The 19753-nt window shown below is 62.0% G+C and overlaps 2 protein-coding genes across 5 annotated transcripts in view; both read left to right on the top strand.

Moving 5' to 3' along the window:
• NUP98 (nucleoporin 98 and 96 precursor) overlaps window positions 1-2348 on the top strand; it is a 34717-nt gene extending 32369 nt beyond the window's left edge. For all 4 annotated transcript variants that reach the window (XM_069003023.1, XM_069002941.1, XM_069002859.1 and 1 more), the window contains 3 exons: window positions 540-694; window positions 1083-1194; window positions 1867-2348. In XM_069003023.1, coding sequence (XP_068859124.1) covers window positions 540-694; window positions 1083-1194; window positions 1867-2078 — 479 coding nt within the window. In that variant the 3' untranslated portion in view covers window positions 2079-2348. The remainder of the gene's footprint in view (window positions 1-539; window positions 695-1082; window positions 1195-1866) is intronic.
• A 1240-nt stretch (window positions 2349-3588) lies between these two features.
• CHRNA10 (cholinergic receptor nicotinic alpha 10 subunit) lies at window positions 3589-6011 on the top strand. Its single transcript, XM_069028064.1, has 5 exons — window positions 3589-3649; window positions 3899-4044; window positions 4343-4497; window positions 4756-5288; window positions 5443-6011. Exons 1-5 carry the CDS (start codon window positions 3589-3591, stop codon window positions 5925-5927), a joined length of 1380 nt encoding a protein of 459 aa, XP_068884165.1. The 3' UTR covers window positions 5928-6011.
• Window positions 6012-19753: the final 13742 nt, after the last annotated feature.

The following is a 19753-nucleotide window of genomic DNA, read 5'->3' as shown; positions in this document are numbered from 1 at the left end:
GCACACACAGGCATGGCAGGAATAGGAGTGGGATGCCAGGGCTGGAGCCCCTCTGCTCTGGAGCCAGGCTGGGAGAGCTGGGGGTGCTCACCTGGGGAAGAGAAGGATCCAGGGAGAGCTCAGAGCCCCTTGCAGGGCCTAAAGGGGCTCCAGGAGAGCTGCAGAGGGACTGGGGACAAGTGGAAGGGGGTGGGACTGGATGATATTTAAGGTCCCTCCCAACCCAAACCAGTGAGTGACTCCATGATTCCAAGGCATGGGGGCGGGGGGGCAGTGAAGGGATCAGGCTGGGTTTGGAGCAGCAGGATTAGCAGAGGGCCTGACAGTTCCAAACCAACTCTCCCTGGGTACCTGGTGTGGTGCTTTTCCTGGGCAGACAGGGAAGCAGGGCGGTGCTTTCCCTCTGCACAGCCCCACCTTCCTGCAGCACAGGGGCCTCTGGGCACAAGGGCAGCAGTGACCTTCCTGTTCCCTGATCCTGTGGGTGTCCCTGCTGTGGGAGACAGATGGCCTCTGTTCCTAACTCCTGTTCTCTCCAGATGCAATTATCAACGAGAACTACAGGTACCTGAAAGGATTCCTGGAAGACCTCGCGCCTCCGGAGCGCAGTGCGCTCATCCAGGACTGGGAGCTGGCGGGGCTGGTCTACCTCGACTACATCCGTGTGAATGAGATGCTGGACAGGATTCAGCAGGTAACGGGCAGCTGCTTTGCCTGGGCTGTGGAAGCTCACACAGGAGTCTGGATTGAAGCTGTTTCTGACTGCTGAGGGGGGAGTTGGTGCTTCCCCTTGGCAGGCACTTCAAACAGAATGTGGGCATCTCTAAAACCAGGGCTTTGCTATCTGCTGTCACAAGGGGTGGCTGTGCCCTGCACATGTGCTCTGTGGGTATGTGACAGTGACAAGTGAAAGGGACAGGACAAACCCAGCAGTCTCTGTGTCCATCCCCCCGAATTCCAGTCCAGGCTTCCCCTTTGCCTGCTTTGGTGTTAATTCAGGCAGGTTTTTGGTGTAGTGTCACCTGGTAGGTGAGTTTGGCTCTGGCTGTGCTGCCTTGGAGCTGACTCCTGTTTGCTTGCAGCTGGATTGTTCCACCTACGAGCTGGAGCGGTTACACACCAAAGTGACGTCCCTGTGCAACAGGATAGAGCAGCTGCAGTGCCACAACGCCAAGGACCGCCTGGCTCAGTCGGGTATGGTGACATCCCTGTCCAGCAGCTGCCTGGGACAGCCTGGCTGACACCTGGGCTGCAGCTGTATCCCAAATTCACAGAATAAGTCAGGCTGGAAAAGACCTTTCAGACTGAGTCCAGCCATTCCCCAGCACTGCCAAGGCCACCACTGACCCACGTCCCCAAGTGCCACATCCACAGGGCTGTGAAATCCCTCAAGGGATTGGGGCTCCACCACCTCCCTGGGCAGCTGTGCCAGGGCTGGACAGCCCTTCTGGGAAGGAATTCTCCCTCCCAATATCCACCCGGAGCCTCCCCTGGCCCAGCCTGAGGCCGTTCCCTCTCCTCCTGTCCCTGTTCCCCTGGGTGCAGAGCCCGACCCCCCCGGCTGCCCCCTCCTGTCAGGGACTTGTGCAGAGCCACAAGGTCCCCCCTGAGCCTCCTTTGCTCCAGGCTGAGCCCTCTCAGCCCTTTGGGGGAAATAATTCTCCCTAATATCCAAGGAACCGGCTGTTTCCTTTCCCCCTGTGGCTGCAGTGCCTGTGCTGAGGGAGGGGATGGGGAAAGGACAGTGCGATCCACGTGCCTTCACTCCCAAATTGTTGCCCACCCGTGTCAGTGCCTCCTCACGGGTTGGCTGTGCAGCGCTCCCGCAGCGGAGCCCACGCAGAGCCCGCTGTCCCTCTCTTGCAGACATGGCGAAGCGCGTGGCCAACGTGCTGCGGGTGGTGCTGAGCCTGCAGCAGGGCCCGGAGCCGGGCCCGGAGCCGGCGGAGCCGCGCGTGCCCCTGCGGCTGCTGGCCCCGCACATCGGCCGCCTGCCCATGCCCGAGGACTACGCGCTGGAGGAGCTGCGCGGCCTCACCCAGGCCTACCTGCGGGAGCTGGCCCTGGCCGCGCACTGACCGCCGGCGGCCGGCCGGGCCTCAGCCTGGCCGGGACTGAACCAGGACTAGTTCTGGGGCAAGCAGAGAATGCAAAGCCGCTCGCTCGGAAATTGCTCCGCTCGGGTCGCGGGGTCCTGCCCCAGCGACCTCGGCCCTGGCACTGCCCCGTGCTCACGGAAGGTCTTTATGCATGAGGAGTATTGAAAGGTTTTTATCAAAAAAATATAAATAAATGCTCTAGATTATTTTCCTGTCTTTTTGAAAACAATAAATAAAATGTTTATAGTACTCCCCTGGGTTCCTTTGCTTTTTAAAGCAGGGCTTAGGTTTGTAGGTGTGTGTCCCTTGCTCTGTCACCTTGGGGTGGTGGGGCTGATTGGGTGGGGGCACAGCACAGCCCCAGGAATGTCCGACACAGTCCCAGCTGCCTGTGGTGGGGATCAGCATCTTGGGAGGAAAAGTCACTCCTATGTCGAGGATGGAGTGTGGGGAACCCACATAAACCAGATTGTGGCCTTTTGGTCCTGAAAGGGGCTCGTGTAAAAGCTGCAGAGGGACTGGGGACAAGGGCTGGAGGGACAGGACACGGAATGGCTTCCCAGTGCCAGAGGGCAGGGCTGGATGGGAGATTGGACAGGAATTGTTCCCTGGGAGGGTGGGCAGGCCCTGGCACAGGGTGCCCAGTGGCTGCCCCTGGATCCCTGGCAGTGTCCCAGGCCAGGTTGGCCATTGGGGCAGTGGTGGAAGGTGTCCCTGTCCCTGGCCGCGGTGGCACGTTCAGGTGACACTGGCTGCGTGCAGGGGCCGGGTCACTCCGGCTTCGCCTCCTTCCATTACTGTAATTGGGCCTGAGCGGCCCCGGCGGCTCCGGCCCGAGCGGGACGGGCTGGGATGAATAATTCACCGCCTGGAAACAAAACCTCCGGCCTCAAAACCGCTCGGCATCTGCCACCGGGGCTCGGCGTGGGAAGGGTGCCAGGAGGCGCCGGGGGAGCGGAGCCGGCGGATTCCCCGGGGCTGGAGCTGGGGATGCTCCGGCACCCCTGTGCCAGACGCCGCTGCCCCTCGCCGCTTTGTCTCCTGACTCGTGTCCCTCCCTCAGCCTCCCGGGATTTTCTCCTCACCGAATGGGAATATCTGCCTCTTCCCTTCCCCTGCTCTTTTGGAAGACCCTAGAGCGGGATGCCCCTTGCTGCGCACGGGGGTCACTCCCCGCCAGGGCCGCAGCCGCTGCCCCCGGCTCCCGCCCCGCCCCGGTGTCCCCGAGCGGGCGCGGTGTCCCCGGGGCTGGGGCAGGTGCTGGGCAGCCCACGGGCACAGCGCGGCTGCCGCCTGTGCCTCCCAAAGCCCCGTCTAACGGGGCTCGGCTGCACCCGGAGCCAGTCCCGGCCGCTGCCGCCTCCCAGCCGGGCCCCCCGGGGGTCACCCCCCGTCACCCCTCGCCGTGGGTGCCTGGGGGGCCGTGCCCCCCCGCCCTGTCCCGGCCCTGACGTCACCCGCCCCCCCGTGTCCCCGCACCTGCGGCGGGATGGAGCCCGGAGCTCGCCTGTGCCTCGCCCTCTGCCTCGCCGGCGTCCTCCCGGCCCCGGGTGAGCAGGGGGGGCTCGAGGGGCGCGGACCCCCGCTCTGGGTGCGGGGGGGCCCTGGAGCAGCATCCCCCGCACACAGGGAATGCCGGGGGTGGGGGGCTCAGGGTGGCGGTGAGGAGGGGCGGGGGTCCCGTCGTGCTCCTGCCCCTCGCAGCTGCCTGAGAGTCCCCGCGGCCGCGTCCTGGGGATCCCTCGGGAGGGGTCCGGCTGCACCCCGGCTCCTCCAGCCCCCGCTCCGGCTCTTCCCAGGCTGCCGGGGGGCGCAGGGCAGGCTCGCCTACAAACTGCTCCACGACCTCTTCGCCAACTACTCCAGCGCCCTGCGCCCCGTGGAGGACACGGATCGGGCGCTGAACGTCACCCTCCAGGTCACCTTGTCCCAGATCATCGACATGGTGAGTGCCCGGGCACGGCACCGCCACCGCGCTCTGCTCCCCGCAGCGGCTCCTGCCCAACCCCACGCTGACGCTCAGCCCTTGAAACCAGCCCGGATCCAGCCCCAAACCAGCACAGCTGCCCCCGAGTCAGCTCAGACCATTTTGCAGACAGCCCGGTTCCCCCCAAAACCAGCACGACCCCCTCGAATCCAGCTCAGCTTTGCGGGGCACTGGGAGAGGCCATTGGGCTGGGGGCTGAGGGGCGTGGGGGTGGCACCGGGGTCTATTCCCCACGCCCACCCTCTCCTCTCGGCAGGACGAGAGGAACCAGGTCCTCACCTCCTACCTGTGGGTCCGCCAGACCTGGCTGGACGCCCACCTCAGCTGGGACAAGGACGGGTACGGCGGCATTGACAGCATCCGCATCCCCAGCAGCTACGTCTGGCGACCTGACATCATCCTCTACAACAAGTGGGTTGTGCTTGGCCCCTCATCTGCTCCCGGAGCCAGGGGGGCCCCGGCTGGGGCTGGGGAGCTGCACGGGGCGGTGCCAACCTTGGGGTGGGAGCAGGAAGGTCCTGCAGTGGGAGATGCAGGGAGATGGGGGGCAGGGGGTGCTGGCAGCAGCCAGCTGTGCCTGGGACTGACCCCCACCACCGAGGGGACAGCTGGGGGCTGCAAGGGGCACAGGCAGGGGACGTGGCACCACGGCCACCCCTCCCTGCCCAGCGCCGATGAGCACTTCGGCGGCTCCATGGAGACCAACGTGGTGCTGCGCTCCGACGGGCACATCATGTGGGACTCACCCGCCATCACCAAGAGCTCCTGCAAGGTGGACGTGTCCTACTTCCCCTTCGACGGGCAGCAGTGCCGCCTCACGTTCGGCTCCTGGACCTACAACGGGAACCAGATCGACCTCCGCAACCAGCTGGACACCGGGGACCTGACGGACTTCGTGGAGAACGTGGAGTGGGAGGTGCTGGGCATGCCAGCCACGAGGAATGTCATCACCTACGGCTGCTGCTCCGAGCCCTACCCCGACGTCACCTACACCTTGCTCCTGCGCCGCCGCGCCTCCTTCTACATCTTCAACCTGCTCCTGCCCTGCATCATGGTCTCCTTCCTGGCACCCCTCGGCTTCTACCTGCCGGCCGACTCGGGGGAGAAGGTGTCGCTGGGGGTGACGGTGCTGCTGGCCCTCACCGTGTTCCAGCTGCTGGTGGCCGAGAGCATGCCCCCCTCGGAGAGCGTCCCGCTCATCGGTGAGCCCCGACGGCGCCCAGGACCAGGGAGTCTGTGCTGGGGCCAGGCAGTGCCGGTGCTGGGGTCGGGGCTGTGGCACAGTGGGGGGGAGCAGGACCCCCTGTGGGGCACAGGACCCCCCGAGCCCCCTGTCAGTGCCCGCTGTCCCTGCAGGGAAGTACTACATCGCCACCATGACCATGATCACGGCCTCCACCGCGCTCACCATCTTCATCATGAACGTGCACCACTGCGGGCCGGGGGCCCGGCCTGTGCCCTCCTGGGCGCGCCGGCTCATCCTGCACCACATGGCCCGGCTCTGCTGCGTCTACGAGGTGGGCGAGAGCTGTAAGAGCCCCCAGCGGGTGCTGGGTGGGCGGGCGGGTGTGGGGGATGCCGGGGGGCCAGCAGAGAGCCCTGGGGAGGGGCAGGTGGGCACCGAGGCGGGGGGCTGCCCCTGGGACCACTGCCTGTGCCACCACGATGCCCTGCTGAGGAACGTTGGGTATATCGCCGGCTGCTTCCGGCGCCACCGCGCCAACCAGCGCCGCACCGGTGAGTGGAAGAAGGTGGCCAGGGTGATGGACCGCTTCTTCATGTGGGTCTTCTTCCTCATGGTCTTCCTCATGAGCGTGCTGATCCTGGGCAACGCTGCCTGATGGCTCTGCAGACCCAGCACTGTGACCCCTCCAGGGGGTGTGGCTGCGGGTGCCTCATGAGGGTGACACGTCCCAAAATGCCCCTGGACCCCCAGAGCCACAGGGCGGGAGCTGCACCATCACTGGGGAAGAGGTGCCTGACAGCAGGACCCCCGCCCAGCTGCAGGGCTGAGGGGTCCCAGCCCCTGTCCGACTGTACCAGAGTGGGCACCCACATTCCCCCGTGGCGTCCTGCTCCTGAGAAATCCATCAGACTGGAAATAAACCATGGAATGTGTCCTGCCTCCACTGCCTGGGACAGGGGTGCTGGCCAGGGTGAGGGTGGCCCTGGGAGGGATGGAGGGATCAGGCCCCAGAGCCTTCCCTGACAGATGGGGGACTCCCCACGGCAAGGAGTGCAGGGCCCAGCAGGAGCTCTGGAGCTGCTGCCCACCCTGGCCATGGCAGCTTGGTCCTGTGGTCCATCAGTGCCCGCCCAGCCCAGCCTGTGGCAGCCACTGTCCCATGGCAGCCTGGCCCCTTGGGGAACCCTGCCCGGCCCCTGGGCAGTGGAGACTCCCTGTCCCCACAGGACGTGGGACCCCGGCCAGGGGAGGGACAGCGGTTCTGCAGCACCGCATGGTTCAGCTCCACACGAAATGTCCCCCTGCACCTCACACCTGCACCCCAACATCCCACACCTGCACCCCAACATCCCCACCTGCACCCCACACCTGCACCCAGGACCCTGGACACCCCATCAGCTGGATGGACACTGGAACCAGGACTGGGGATGGCTGGAGAGTGCTGGGTCGGCTGGGGAGACAATTCCGTTCCTTCCCATGGGGCTGTGGATTGGATTTGTGCTGCAGTGCTGATAGCCCGAAATGTTTCAGCCAATACAGCCTCCGCTGCTCCTTGTGGGAAGGGGAAGGGGAAGGGGAAGGGGAAGGGGAAGGGGAAGGGGAAGGGGAAGGGGAAGGGGAAGGGGAAGGGGAAGGGGAAGGGGAAGGGGAGCTCTCCAGGACTGGTGGGTCCTGTGATGGGGGGAGGCTCTCCTGGGCACAGCGACCACTGAAGGAGGAGATTTGGATTCCCAGGCAAGCAAGGAGGAAGGCAGCAGAAATGGAGAGGGACGGCCTTTGGAAGAAGGGGCAGCAAATCAGGAGGTGACAAGGATGTCCTGAGGTCCTGCAGGGGCAAAACAAGAAAGGCCAAAGCCCCTCTAGAACTTCATGTGGCTGCTGCTGTGAAAGACAGTAAAACTCACTTATACAAATGATAGCTTCGGTTTGGGGTCTTTGGTATTGGTTTGTATGGATCAGGCCAGGCCAGCGTGGGTTTGGGAGAGCCAGGCGCTGCCCGGCCAGGCCACTCCCCTTGCAGGACAGGCTGCCGGCTGGGCTGGGAGGGGCTGGGGACGCTGCTGGGGCTGGGACGGCCCTGGCTGTCCAGCTCGGGGACATTTCGCCCCTCTGCACCCCTGGCCACTGGGCCAGCTGGGCCTCCAGCTCCTTGCGGTGCTCCTTGAAGAGCGCCTGGGAGTCCCGGCAGTTCCGGATGAACCTTGGGAAATGCCTCTTGGAGCTCATGGAACTGCGTGGGGCACTGCCATGGGGAGCTGCAGCTGCCCAGCACCCACTGTGTGCTCCTGGGGGCCCCGCGGCTCCACTTCCATAGCCTGGCACGCGGGCATGTCCCCTTTGTCAAGTGGCCCTCAGATGTCACACAGGGGCTCTGTCTGTCCCGTGATGTCACACAGGGGGCCCTTGCTGTCCCACACTGTCACAAAGGGGGCTCTGCCCCCCGGCTGGGGTATAAAAGGGGCCATGGGACACTGTGACACCGCAGACTGGCATCACCATAGCCTCTGCCAACCCAGCAGGTTTGGGGCCCCAGTGGTTTGGGACCCCTTCACTGGGACACCGAAGGTCGCTGGGGAACATCTTCACCAGCCTGTGCTGGTGACCTGGACTGCCAGGGACAATGCCATGGGGTTCCTCAACATCTTCACCATGGGTGAGCTGGTGGCAATCACGATGGTGGTGCTGCAGCTCATCTTGGTCACTGCCATGCTACGGGACAAGTGTCTGTGGGTAGGCGGCCTCTGATCTGCTGTGTGGGCTGGGCTGGGCCGGGCCATGCGGGTTTGGGGTTGGTGTGGCATGCGTGGCAGGACAGTGTGAAGCATCCTGGGGAGCTGCTCTTGTCTCACCCCTCTGTGGTTCTTGCAGAGGATCCGTCAGAACTCAGAGCATCCAAGCACAGCAAGAGGCCGGCTGGAGGGGCAGAGCAATGTGGACAGGGCACAGAGATCAGCAGACACTGAGCTGCCCCATGGCAGTGCCCTACACAGTTCCATGAGCTCCAGGAGGCATTTCCCAAGGTTCATCCGAAGCTCTCGGGACTCCCAGGCGCTCTTCAAGGAGCACCGCAAGGAGCTGGAGGCACAGCTGGCCCAGTGGCCAGGGGTGCAGAGGGGCTGCGAGGCGGCCCAGACTGAGGTGCCCGCGGAGCCGGGGCTGCTGGGGGGCAAAGAGTCGCCGCAGGGTCCTGGAGCGGAGCGGCCGAAGGCGGGCACGGACAACGCACGCAAGGAGGACAAAGCCAAGGCCGCGGGACGAAGCAGCAGCAGCTCCCTGGAGCTGGACGGCGGCAGCTCCACGGCCGCGGCCTGGTTCATCCCCAGGGATGTGGTGATCGCCGAGGCCGCGGGCTCGGAGGGCAGCAGCAGCAGCTCCCTGGGGCTGGAATTGAGCATCCCGAGCTCCGACCCGTGGTGGGGCCCGGCACAGCCGCCCGCCCGCCCGCCGCTGCCCGCGGGCCGGGAGCCGGGCCGGGCCCTGGGGAAGCTCCGCGCCCGGCTCGGGGGCTGCCTCGGGGCCTGGTGGAGCCGCTGCTGCCGCCGCCGCTGAGCCGCTGCCGCCGGAGGAGCGAAATGGCCCCGAGCTGGGCAGCCGGGGCCGTCCCAGCCCCAGCAGCGTCCCCAGCCCCTCCCGGCCCCGCGGGCAGCCTGGCCTGCAAGGGGAGCGGCCTGGTCAGGCAGCACCTGGCTCTCCCAAACCCTCCTTGAGCCCCTGGCTCCTCAGACTTTCCCTCGTTCTTTGTCTCAATGTTTCCTCTCAGCAATGAAAAAAAAAACCCGAAAACAACCCAGCCAAACCAAACCGAAGCTATCATTTGTATAAGTGAGTTTTACTGTCTTTCACAGCAGCAGCCACATGAAGTTCTAGAGGGGCTTTGGCCTTTCTTGTTTTGCCCCTGCAGGACCTCAGGACATCCTTGTCACCTCCTGATTTGCTGCCCCTTCTTCCAAAGGCCGTCCCTCTCCATTTCTGCTGCCTTCCTCCTTGCTTGCCTGGGAATCCAAATCTCCTCCTTCAGTGGTCGCTGTGCCCAGGAGAGCCTCCCCCCATCACAGCACTTTCTCTTCTTTTCTCCTTTCTTTCTATGTTTGTATTTTGCCCTCCAATTTTTTTGTAATTTGTTTCTATTATCTCACAAGTTTCTTTCTCACCATCATGTGCCCAAGGCAGCGAGGGCTCTCCCTTGGGCTCCCGGGTGTCACAAAGGGATTTCTGCCTGCCCCACGCTGTCACAAAGAGGGTTCTGGCTGCCCCACGATGTCACACAGGGGACTCTGCCAGGCTATAAAAGGGGCCCCACAGGAACAGACAGTGGTTGCTGGGCACAGCAGTCTGGCAGTGGCTTGGCAGACAACAGCCTCAGCCTCTGCCTCCCCACCAGGGTTGGATTCCCATCACTGGGACCCCTTTTCACTGACCTGTGCTGGTGACCTGGAGCTCCAGGGATGGTGCCATGGGGTGCCCCAAGACCTTCACCCAAGGCTCATCCGAAGCTCCTGGGACTCCCAGGCACTCTTCAAGGAGCACCGCAAGGAGCTGGAGGCACAACTGCCCCGGTGGCCAGGGATACGGATGGGCTGCAGGGTGGCCCAGACTGAGGTGCCCATGGACCTGGGGCTGCTGGGGGGCAAAGAGTCTGCCCAGGACCTTGGAGAGGAGCGGCCGAAGGCAGGCATGGACAATGCACCCAGAAAGGACAAAGCCAAGGCCAAAGGACAAGGCAGAAGCAGTTCCCGGGAGCTCCAACACAGCAGCTCCAGGGCCAAGACCTGGTTCATCCCCCCTGGAGAAGTGCAGACCTTTGGATCCGTGGCACCAAGGGGCAGCATCAGCTCCCCAGGGCTGGGCAGGACCATCACCGTTGCTCGGGGCAGGAGATCCCTGTCACTGCCCAGGCCCCAGCAGCAGGTGCCCGAGGCCAGGGAGGGTGGCAGGAGGGCAGGATGTGGCCTCCTGGAGCTCTGCTCCTCCCTGAGGCAACTCGTGGTGGGCTGGTGGACACGTCACATCCAGCGCCGCCGCAGCCGCCACGTTCACTTCGCCACCCCTCTGGTGACAGTGAGGTACATTGACTAGAGCAGGCGGGGATATTGCCCTCCAAGAGCCTTGGAATTTGTTTCTAATTAATGAATTATCAAACCCATGAGCTTCTTAGTTTTATCCTTTCAATTCTGCCCCTCCATTCCTACAGGGATGCAGGAAGCGGTTCCTACCCATGGCAGGGGGATTGGAATGAGATGATTTGTAAGGTCCCTCCCAACCCAAACCACTCTGATTACACAGTGATACTGATGCCTTTTCCTGGTCTTAAAATCAGGAGTCACACACGGTTAGAAGGGGAAAAGGGATTTTACCTTGGTATTTATTTTAAGGATCCTTAGGTGTACACGTCCAGGTCATATACATCGAGATGTACCCCACCGAGTCTATCTCTGTCTTCGTCTTCTGTCTCCACACCTCTCTCTCCCCCCAACATTGGGTATAGCATTATAGGTTTTACTAATTAGCATATCTATCAAAGATTCCCCAATAAGAGGCTCAAGTGAGCCCCCTTCCCCAAGGAACTCTCCCCTGGATGGTTCTATCTTGGTTTACAGAATGTGTTCTGGAGAGGACCTTGGGGTCTGGGGCACACTGATCTCTGGCTACGAAGCTTCTAAAATGTTTTGTCTCTTAGCTTAACAAACAAGTCCAAGAATGTAGGCAAAAAAGCACTAGGAATACAGAAGTTGTAAAAAGGTATAACAGGGGTATAAAGGAAAGGGCAAAAATCTTCATGGCATCAATACCACACTGCTTGAGAGGAACTCCCAAGAGAAACTGTGCCATCATTTATGGCTACAGCTCTTGGTGTGGAGACAGTCATCCCCTAACAGCTGGACTAAAACCTGTGGCCCATTTCCTGCATGGCACCATCCAGGAGCTGGGTGGCTGTGCCAAGAGCCCTGTGTCTCTGCTCATCGTGGCTTTATGGATGTCACTGCAGCTGAGCAGGTGCAGATCCCCAGTTGTCTTTTCGGCAACAGCAAAGCCCAGCTCTCCCCACCTCCCACTGAATGCAGGAGCTTAAAGGTCATGAAGGAAACCAGACTGGTGGTGTTCTGTGCATGCCAGGCAGGAGAGCCACACTGCTGGGGTTCTGTGTGTGCCAGGCCAGCAGGGCAGCTTCTCAGTGTTCTTTGACAGCAAGAAACTCTCACCTGCCAGCTGGAGCTGCTGATCTCCAGGACAGGAGAGGGACTGGGGCCCAGACTGGTCACAGAATTACAGAACTGTTTGACTTGAAAAGGACCTTTGAAAGCCCACCCAGTGCCACCCCTGCCATGGCAGAGACACCTCCCACTGTCCCAGGCTGCTCCAAGCCCCAGTGTCCAGCCTGGCCTTGGGCACTGCCAGGGATCCAGGGGCAGCCCCAGCTGCTCTGGGCACCCTGTGCCAGGGCCTGCCCACCCTCCCAGGGAACAATTCCTGCCCAATCTCCCATCCAGCCCTGCCCTCTGGCACTGGGAAGCCATTCCCCCTTGTCCTGTCCCTCCAACCCTTGTCCAAAGTCTCCAGCTCTCTTGCAGGCCCCTTCAAAATGCAGCCTGCAGCAGGTCGGTGAAGCTGAGCCAGTGCACAGTTGAGGTGGAGGCTGAATTTCCCATCCCATCAACTTCTCCTCTTTATTCCTTTTCTAACACACCAACCACCGCCTCAGGCAGCCTCTGAGGCAAGTCTACAACGATAAATACAGCTGATAACCAACCACATCCTCTAATCAACAACCCGTTTGACTTTTGGGGAAGCTGACTGCCGGCTTATCTTGTCAGTCCAAAAGCCCTGGAAGGGCAGGAGCAGCTCAGGCGTTGCAGGTGCATGTCTGTGTCCCCTCAGGCAGGAGAGCTGGCCCTGTGCTCCCGCCGGGCTGTGCTGGGCTGCGAGGTGCCAGGGGAAGGACAGAGGACAACGAGCTGCCAAATGTCCATCCACAGCTGGTTTTGCTGAGGTGCCTCAGGGCCAGCGCAGTGCGAGCTCGGACCTGCCCGGGTGGGCACCTTGGGCTTTGAAAAACCGGAGAAATGGAAAACGCCGGGGACACGGCAAGGATCTGTGGAGAACAGAAAGGAACTGGCATCAGCAGAGGGTTCCCAGTGCCGTGGGAGGGATCTATCTTTTATCTAAACAAAACAGATGCGAGAGCAGAGCTGGGGGTGGGGGAGCCGTCGCAAGTTGTGCTTTGCCAAAACCGCCCTCCCTCAGACCCCCGGTACGGGAGGACAACAGGCAATGACACCCGAACGTCCCCGCTCCGAACTCACCTTTCCAGGGACACACCATCCCGGTCCCTGTTCTGTCCCGAGCCCACGAACCCTGGTCCTGGTTCTGTCCCGAGCCCACGAAGCCCGGTCCTGGTTCTGTCCCGAGCACACGAAGCCCGGTCCCGATCCCGGCCCTGTCCCGGTTCTGTCCCGAGCACACGGAGCCCGGTCGCGATCCCGGCCCTGTCCCGGTTCTGTCCCGAGCACACGGAGCCCGGTCCCGATCCCAGCCCTGTCCCGGTTCTGTCCCGAGCACACGGAGCCCGGTCCCGATCCCGGCCCTGTCCCGGTTCTGTCCCGAGCACACGGAGCCCGGTCCCGATCCCGGCCCTGTCCGGTCCCGGTGGCTCCTGCAGCTCCGCGCGCGGCCGCCGGGGGGCGCTGGTGGCGCGGCCGCAGCGCAGCGGGACCGGGGCCGTGGGAGCGCGGCCCGGCCCGGCCCGGCCCTGCCCCGCCCTGCCCTGCCCTGCCCTGCCCTGCCCGGCCCGGCCCTGCGCTGCCCTGCCGTGTGTCCCGGGCTCCTGTCCCGGCCCTGCCGTGTGTCCCGGCCCTGCCGTGTGTCCCTGCCCTGCCCTGCCCTGCCCTGCGCTGCCCTGCGCTGCCCTGCCGTGTGTCCCGGGCTCCTGTCCCGGCCCTGCCGTGTGTCCCGGGCCTGCCGTGTGTCCCGGGCCTGCCGTGTGTCCCGGGCTCCTGTCCCTGCCCTGCCGTGTGTCCCTGCCCTGCCGTGTGTCCCGGGCCTGCCGTGTGTCCCTGCCCTGCCGTGTGTCCCGGCCCTGCCGTGTGTCCCGGGCTCCTGTCCCTGCCCTGCCGTGTGTCCCGGCCCTGCCGTGTGTCCCGGGCTCCTGTCCCGGCCCTGCCGTGTGTCCCGGCCCTGCCGTGTGTCCCGGCCCTGCCGTGTGTCCCGGGCTCCTGTCCCGGCCCTGCCGTGTGTCCCGGCCCTGCCGTGTGTCCCGGGCTCCTGTCCCGGCCCTGCCCTGAGCTCCGCAGCCCTTCCCAACCCTCCTCTGAGCTCCCCAGCCCTCCTCTGAGCTCCCCAGACCTTCCCAACCCTCCCCTAGGAATTTCCGTGAGGAAATTCCTGCTGCTGTCCACCCTGAGCCTGCCCTGGCCCAGCCTGAGGCCGTTCCCTCTCCTCCTGTCCCTGTTCCCTGGCAGCAGAGCCCGACCCCCCCGGCTGCCCCCTCCTGTCAGGGACTTGTGCAGAGCCACAAGGGCCCCCCTGAGCCTCCTTTGCTCCAGGCTGAGCCCCTTTCCCAGCTCCCTCAGCCGCTCCTGGGGCTCCAGCCCCTTCCCAGCTCCCTTCCCTGCCCTGGACAAGCTCCAGCCCCTCAAGGTCCTTGTCACGAGGGCCCAGAACTGGACATTTGTGGAAGGTGGGAGTTATCCAATCTCCAGTTGTGTGGGACACGTCCATGGGAGGCGTGAACTTCACATCTGGCTGAGTGGTAACACCAGGACCTGCCACCTCCAGGGTAATTCCTGTCAGTGTCCCACTGTCCATCCTCAGTGGCAGCACCCCTAATGTACCACAGACTTTCCCAGGATGGACCAACTTGCCCAGGTTTTTCTCTCCAAAGCCTGTGGCACTGAGCATCTTTGTGTATTTCTGCTGCTCCCAAGACTGGATCTCTCCTGTCTTGTAGCTTCAGCTCATTCCTGGGGAAATCCTCCCAGAGTTAGAAAGCTGCCTGGTACATGAACCTCTCTGGTTGTCAGGAGGTACCGAAAGCATCCATCCTACTCAACCGCACACCACAGCTCCCATGGGATCCTCTGCTGCCATCTGTTCAGGCCGGGCTGGTCAGCAGGCAGAGGCGATGGGCTGGAGGCTTGGGGGTGCTGGGGAATCCAGGGAAGGGAAAGCTGGTGGGGTGTCAGAAGATGGGACCCTGTCCCTGCAGTCCCATGGACACCTGGCACGGGCAGGAGCCTCTGCCTCATGACCCCCCAGCTCAGCATGGCCTCGGGAATGTGTGCCTGGAGCCAGGATCCAGGTGGTTTTCCAAGAGCTGCCCAATGAACCTGCTCCTCATTTCCTCTGGGGAGGGATGCTCCATGGCTGCCTACACAGGGACTTCTCCCTTTGGGATCTGTGCTTTTCCCCGTGACGTCTGGAACTTCCCCTGCTTTTGGCTGGGTTTCGCACGGTGGATTTTGGGCTCTGTCCCATTGTCAAGGTCACCTGAAATTCCTCCTGCTCCGGGGTGAGAGCAGCCCTTGCCTGGCTCTTGGCCCCAGGTTTCGCCCCCTCACTGAAGATCTGGGCTCTGCCCAGGAATTCTCTCGGAGCCCTGCCTTGGAGCTCTAAGATTTCTGACTTTTTTCCCTGCCTTTTTGTCTCTGTGTGTTTGATGCTTCTTAATTTATGGCAGCAAAGCCTAACGGAGATCCTTAACTCCGCAGCCGCAATGCAGCAGGAAAACAAGGAGCTCCCCCCCCCCCTCAGGCCCTTTCCCATCTATTTTCCTATTTTAAAAATTACAATTTTTTATGCATCACTTCACAGTCCTCCCAACTTTCTGTAGACACTTAGAAATATCAGCTGGCAAATACAGCGAGATGCTCCCAGACCTCCCTGTCTGCCCAGAACTCATTTGTGTTCCATAAAAAATGAGGCTTTTATGCTGGGGGAAGATGCTAATTCCCTGGAGTCCTTGCATTGCCCAGGATTTTTTTTCCCACGAGCATTGAAGTCAAACTCAGTAAAAGCATAAAATATTGCTGAGCAGCTCTTTGGGTTTAATATTCATCTGGCAGTTCCTGCTCTCTCCTGCTTCCCTACAAACCTCGTCCCCACACACAGCAACACCTTGTAGGTGTGGAGGCGTGGAACTGCTCATTAATTTCGGCCCAGGCTCAGATGCCTGGCAGGAATTAAGTGCTGGAAGGCTTGGAGAGGTTTTTAAGAGGCTGAGAGAGTTAGCTGGGGGCAGGGTTCTGTCCGGGGGCTGCTCCTGGGCTGTCGTGGATGACCCTGCAAACCTGGCTGCTGTATAAAGGGATAACAGCCGGGAACAGTCTGAATTGCTTCAGCGCCTGAGAGAGACAGCCAAGGTCTCCCCAAGCCCCAGGGCCCCCCAAATCTGAGTCCAGTGGTCTGAAGAGGTGGAGGAGAGCCCCTCGCTGGGTCCCTGCTCACCCAAAGCTGTGCTGCAGTGAGGGGATGGGGGGAATTGTGGGGTTTGGATCCAGGACCTGCAGAAAACAGAACAGGATGGGCTGGAGACACCAACCAGCCCATTCCCTCCCAACCCAAACCCTCTGCCATTCCGTGATTTACTGGGTGAGTCACACAGGAGCACGACTTGGGAAAAACCCAGCCCTAATTTGGCAGGGGGTTTATAAGCACAGACACATTACACATACAGGGTGCTTAGGGTTAGTCAGGCTGAGAGCTAATTATGATATTAATCTAATTAGAACAAAAGTGCCAAAGTCCCTAAGGAAAATTCCTGACTGCAGGGGGAGGGCTCAAGTAAAATAACCCAACCAAAGATATTGTGGAAATAATTGAATACTTAAAAATTGACGTAAACCAAAGCAAATACTCTGATTAAGGAATGGAAGAGGTGAAACTGCTGCAGAGGAAGGGAGGGTCTGGGTGAGTGTTGTGGTTGAGAGGTTGGACATCCCAGCATGACCAGCATGTGCAGAAGCACCTGTAGGCCCTTTGGGGACAGTGGGACCAGCTGCTGTGGGCCTTGGCTTTGGACCAGCTGTCCACTTTTCTTAGTACTTGAACTGGATGAGAAGGAGCTGACCCAAAATCTGCAAACCGGGGTGTGCCAGCCCTGGGTGTCCAGGGTGCCCTCCCTGGCAAGCGAGTGCCACCGTGGCCACACTGCCGAGGCCAGAGGGACATCGGTGCCAGTCGATGGCCGCACAGTGAGGATGTTGTGTCAAACAAGCCCCACGGTCGGGGAATTTGGGAAAGGTGCCTGTCCAGAGGCACATGGTCAGGTGTCCAGCACAGGGCTGGATCCCTGGGAGCTGCATCTGCCACTGGCAGCACATGGAGGGCCTCAAACCCCATTCACAAACCCCAGCGCTGTGAGTTTGTCCATTTGCTTTGCACTCCAGCCCCAAGCGCTGCAGTCTCAGCCCCTGAGGGGAAACATCAAAATGGAAAACAAGCAGAGGTTGTGCCCTCTTGCTGGATGTTCCTGGAGAGCTCTACCACCACCCGAGGATGTTCAGGTGAAGAGGTTTTCCATGGCCCAGAGGTCTCTTGTCCTCTGCTGGTTCATGTTGGGTTTGACAGTGTCTCCCAGGCTGGGTGCCAGGCTCGGGTGCTTTTTTACACCCTGTCACCTCCACTGGATTGTGGTTTTCCTCCACAGTCCTTGTGGCTTTCCCCTGCAATCTCTGTCTCTGCTTTTGCTCCCTCCAGCACATCTGAGCAGGTTGGGCCACTCTGCATTCCCAGCTCCCTCCATCTGATACCTTCAGGGAATGGCTCCTGACTGACACTCGGAATCTGAATTCCTGTGAGCTCACTCTGGGTTTCCATGGAAGCTGAGGCTGTTCCCGCAGCCTCTCCACATCTTCCTCTGCTGCTTGGGGAGCACACAGGATCTGTGAGAGCCTCAGCAACGGGGCAGGTTGGAAAAGCACAACCTGAAGCATCTAATCCAGGTTTGGCCCTGGTCTTGGGGTCCCCTGTGATTATTGCCATAGGGTGGGAGGCTCCAAAGCCCCTCTCGCACAGGCAGGGCCTGCTGGGGCTCATCCTGGCCAGACCTGTGAACACCTGTGAGCAAAGGGGGTCAAACAGCACCAGAAGGCTCCTGGACATTGCTCCTGGCTGTTGCCATGCAATGAGTGTCCCTAAGCCAGTCCCAGCTGGGGACAGGAACCTGCCACAGCCCAGACCTCACCTGACTGAAGGCCAAGAGAGCCCAGAGCATCAGCTGAGGCTGGGAGAGCTGGGGGTGCTCACCTGGAGAAGAGAAGGCTCCAGGGAGAGCTCAGAGCCACTTGCAGGGCCTAAAGGGGCTCCAGGAGAGCTGCAGAGGGACTGGGGACAAGGCATGGAGGGCCAGGAGCCAGGGAATGGCTTCCCAGTGCCAGAGGGCAGGGCTGGATGGGAGATTGGGCAGGAATTGTTCCCTGGGAGGGTGGGCAGGCCCTGGCACAGGGTGCCCAGAGCAGCTGGGGCTGCCCCTGGATCCCTGGCAGTGCCCAAGGCCAGGCTGGACATTGGGGCTTGGAGCAGCCTGGGACAGTGGGAGGTGTCCCTGCCCATGGCAGGGGTGGCACTGGATGGGCTGTGAGGTTTCTTCCAACCCAAACTGTTCTGTGATTCCATGATTCTGACTTGGGGCAGAGAAGGTCAGTCCCATGCTCAGGGCTGTTCCCAGAGCAGTGTCAGGGCTGTCCTCAAGCAAGTCCTGGCTGTGATGTCCAGCCTGAAGCCGCTCTGCTGGTGCCCGGTGGGTGCCGGTGGCGCTGCCCATGCCCTGAGAGTGGGGACGTGGTGGCACTTCAGGGTGGTGACGGGGGGGCAAGGGAGTGGCACAGGGAGACAGGGGATGGCAATGCGGGGAGGTGGCAGGGGGTGACAGTGAGGTGGTGACAGTGCAGGGAGGTGACAGGAGGTGGCAAGGAAGTGGCCGAGGGTGGCAGGGAGGTGCCAGTGAGGTGGTGACAGTGCAGCGAGGTGGCAGTGCTGCCTTCTGGCCAGGAGGGGCCTCCTGCGATCCACACTTAGTGCCATGCCCGGTGTCACCGCCGCGTTCCCAGGGCGGCCCGGCCCGGCCCGGCTGCTGCTCGCCCTCGGCACAGGGAAGAGGTTGGGAGAGGCATCCATTTATTTTGTTCCTTCCCCGACAGCCTGGCAGTGCGAGCGTCATCATCATCATTATCATCATCATCACCAGCAGCAGCAGCGGCAGTGGGGCAGGGTGACCGCCTGAGCTCTGTGGTCACTCGTCAGCAGAGCAGTGACACCCCCCCCTAGCCCCAGCCCCCCTTGCAGAGGCACCGGCAGCCCCGAAGGGCCAGAGTCCTGCTGGAGAGGTGTTCATGGAATTGTGGAATGGTTTGGGTTGGATGCGACCCCAGAGCTCATCCAGCCCCACGCCCTGCCATGGGTCACTCCAGGTACGCTGCTGTGCGAGAGAGCATCGCTGGGCCGGCCTGGACGGAGCTCACCCGGCCCCGGGGAGCTGCTCCTGCCCCAGGAGGGCAGGGCCATCGGCCTCATCCCCTGTCTCTGCTCAGAGGTTTGGGGTGTGTGACGGGGGGCAGCAGCATCCCTCTGACTCACTTCCCTCCCTGGGCTTTCCAAGGAGTCGAAGTTAAAAGCAATCGAACTTTGTTTATTATGTTTATTCCGTCAGGTTCCCTTCCTGGGAGAGTTCAATTAGCGCTAACGAGCGGGCTGGTAATTACAGCTCTGGCCCCAGGAGCATTGAGTGCTGCTGGCCGGGCGGCTGCGGCCGGGCCCCCCCGCCGCTGCCCAGGGCACAATTAACGGGTTTGTCACCGGTGCCGCTCCCCGGGGACTTTCCGTCAGCGTCCTGGCTGGAGCTGGGCTGCTGGCGCTGGGGGGACGGTCCCCGCACCCCCGGGGCACCGCAGGGAGAGACGCGGCTGCAGAACCCCGCTCCCCCGTGCCAGACGAGCCTCCCGCGGCAATCAGCTCCTCTGCGAGCCCCCAGCCCGGGGAGGGCACCGGGACACCTCTGCTCCCTGAGCCGCCTGTGCCCGCTCCAGAGGGAGGGATGTTTGTGCCTCGCTGTCCCTCGGTGCCCGTCGTGGCCAGGCAGGGACTGTCCCGGCGTGTCCCCTGGGGACCCCCAGCCCCTCCTGCGGCCGGAGGTGGCTTCATCCCGCGGGAGCGGATCCGTGCAGCTCCCCCGGGCCCGCGGGCAGCTCCCGCTACCGAGAGCAGGAGCCGAGCAGGAGCCAAGCAGAAGCTTTCCTGTGAAAGTCAGAGTCGCCCTCCCCAGTCCAGCCCAGGGCTGAGGCAGTTTTAGGGGCTAAAAATGCCACGGTAAAATGGGAAAACCTGTGCCGGTGGCAGCTCCAGCCCCCAGCACCAGAGCCAGAGTTTAGGTGGTACCTAAAGTTTGTGCTGTTGTATGTACAACAAGAAGGTTGTACACTACAGGCATGCAGGGAAATGCTGCTGGACAGTGAAAAATTAGCTGGAATTAAATAAACATTAATTCTGAGT

The sequence above is a fragment of the Aphelocoma coerulescens genome, chromosome 1, assembly GCF_041296385.1.
Source record: "Aphelocoma coerulescens isolate FSJ_1873_10779 chromosome 1, UR_Acoe_1.0, whole genome shotgun sequence".
NCBI lineage: Eukaryota > Metazoa > Chordata > Aves > Passeriformes > Corvidae > Aphelocoma > Aphelocoma coerulescens.
The sequence above is the reverse complement of the archived record's forward strand: the minus strand, read 5'-3'. Positions and strand labels throughout refer to the sequence as shown.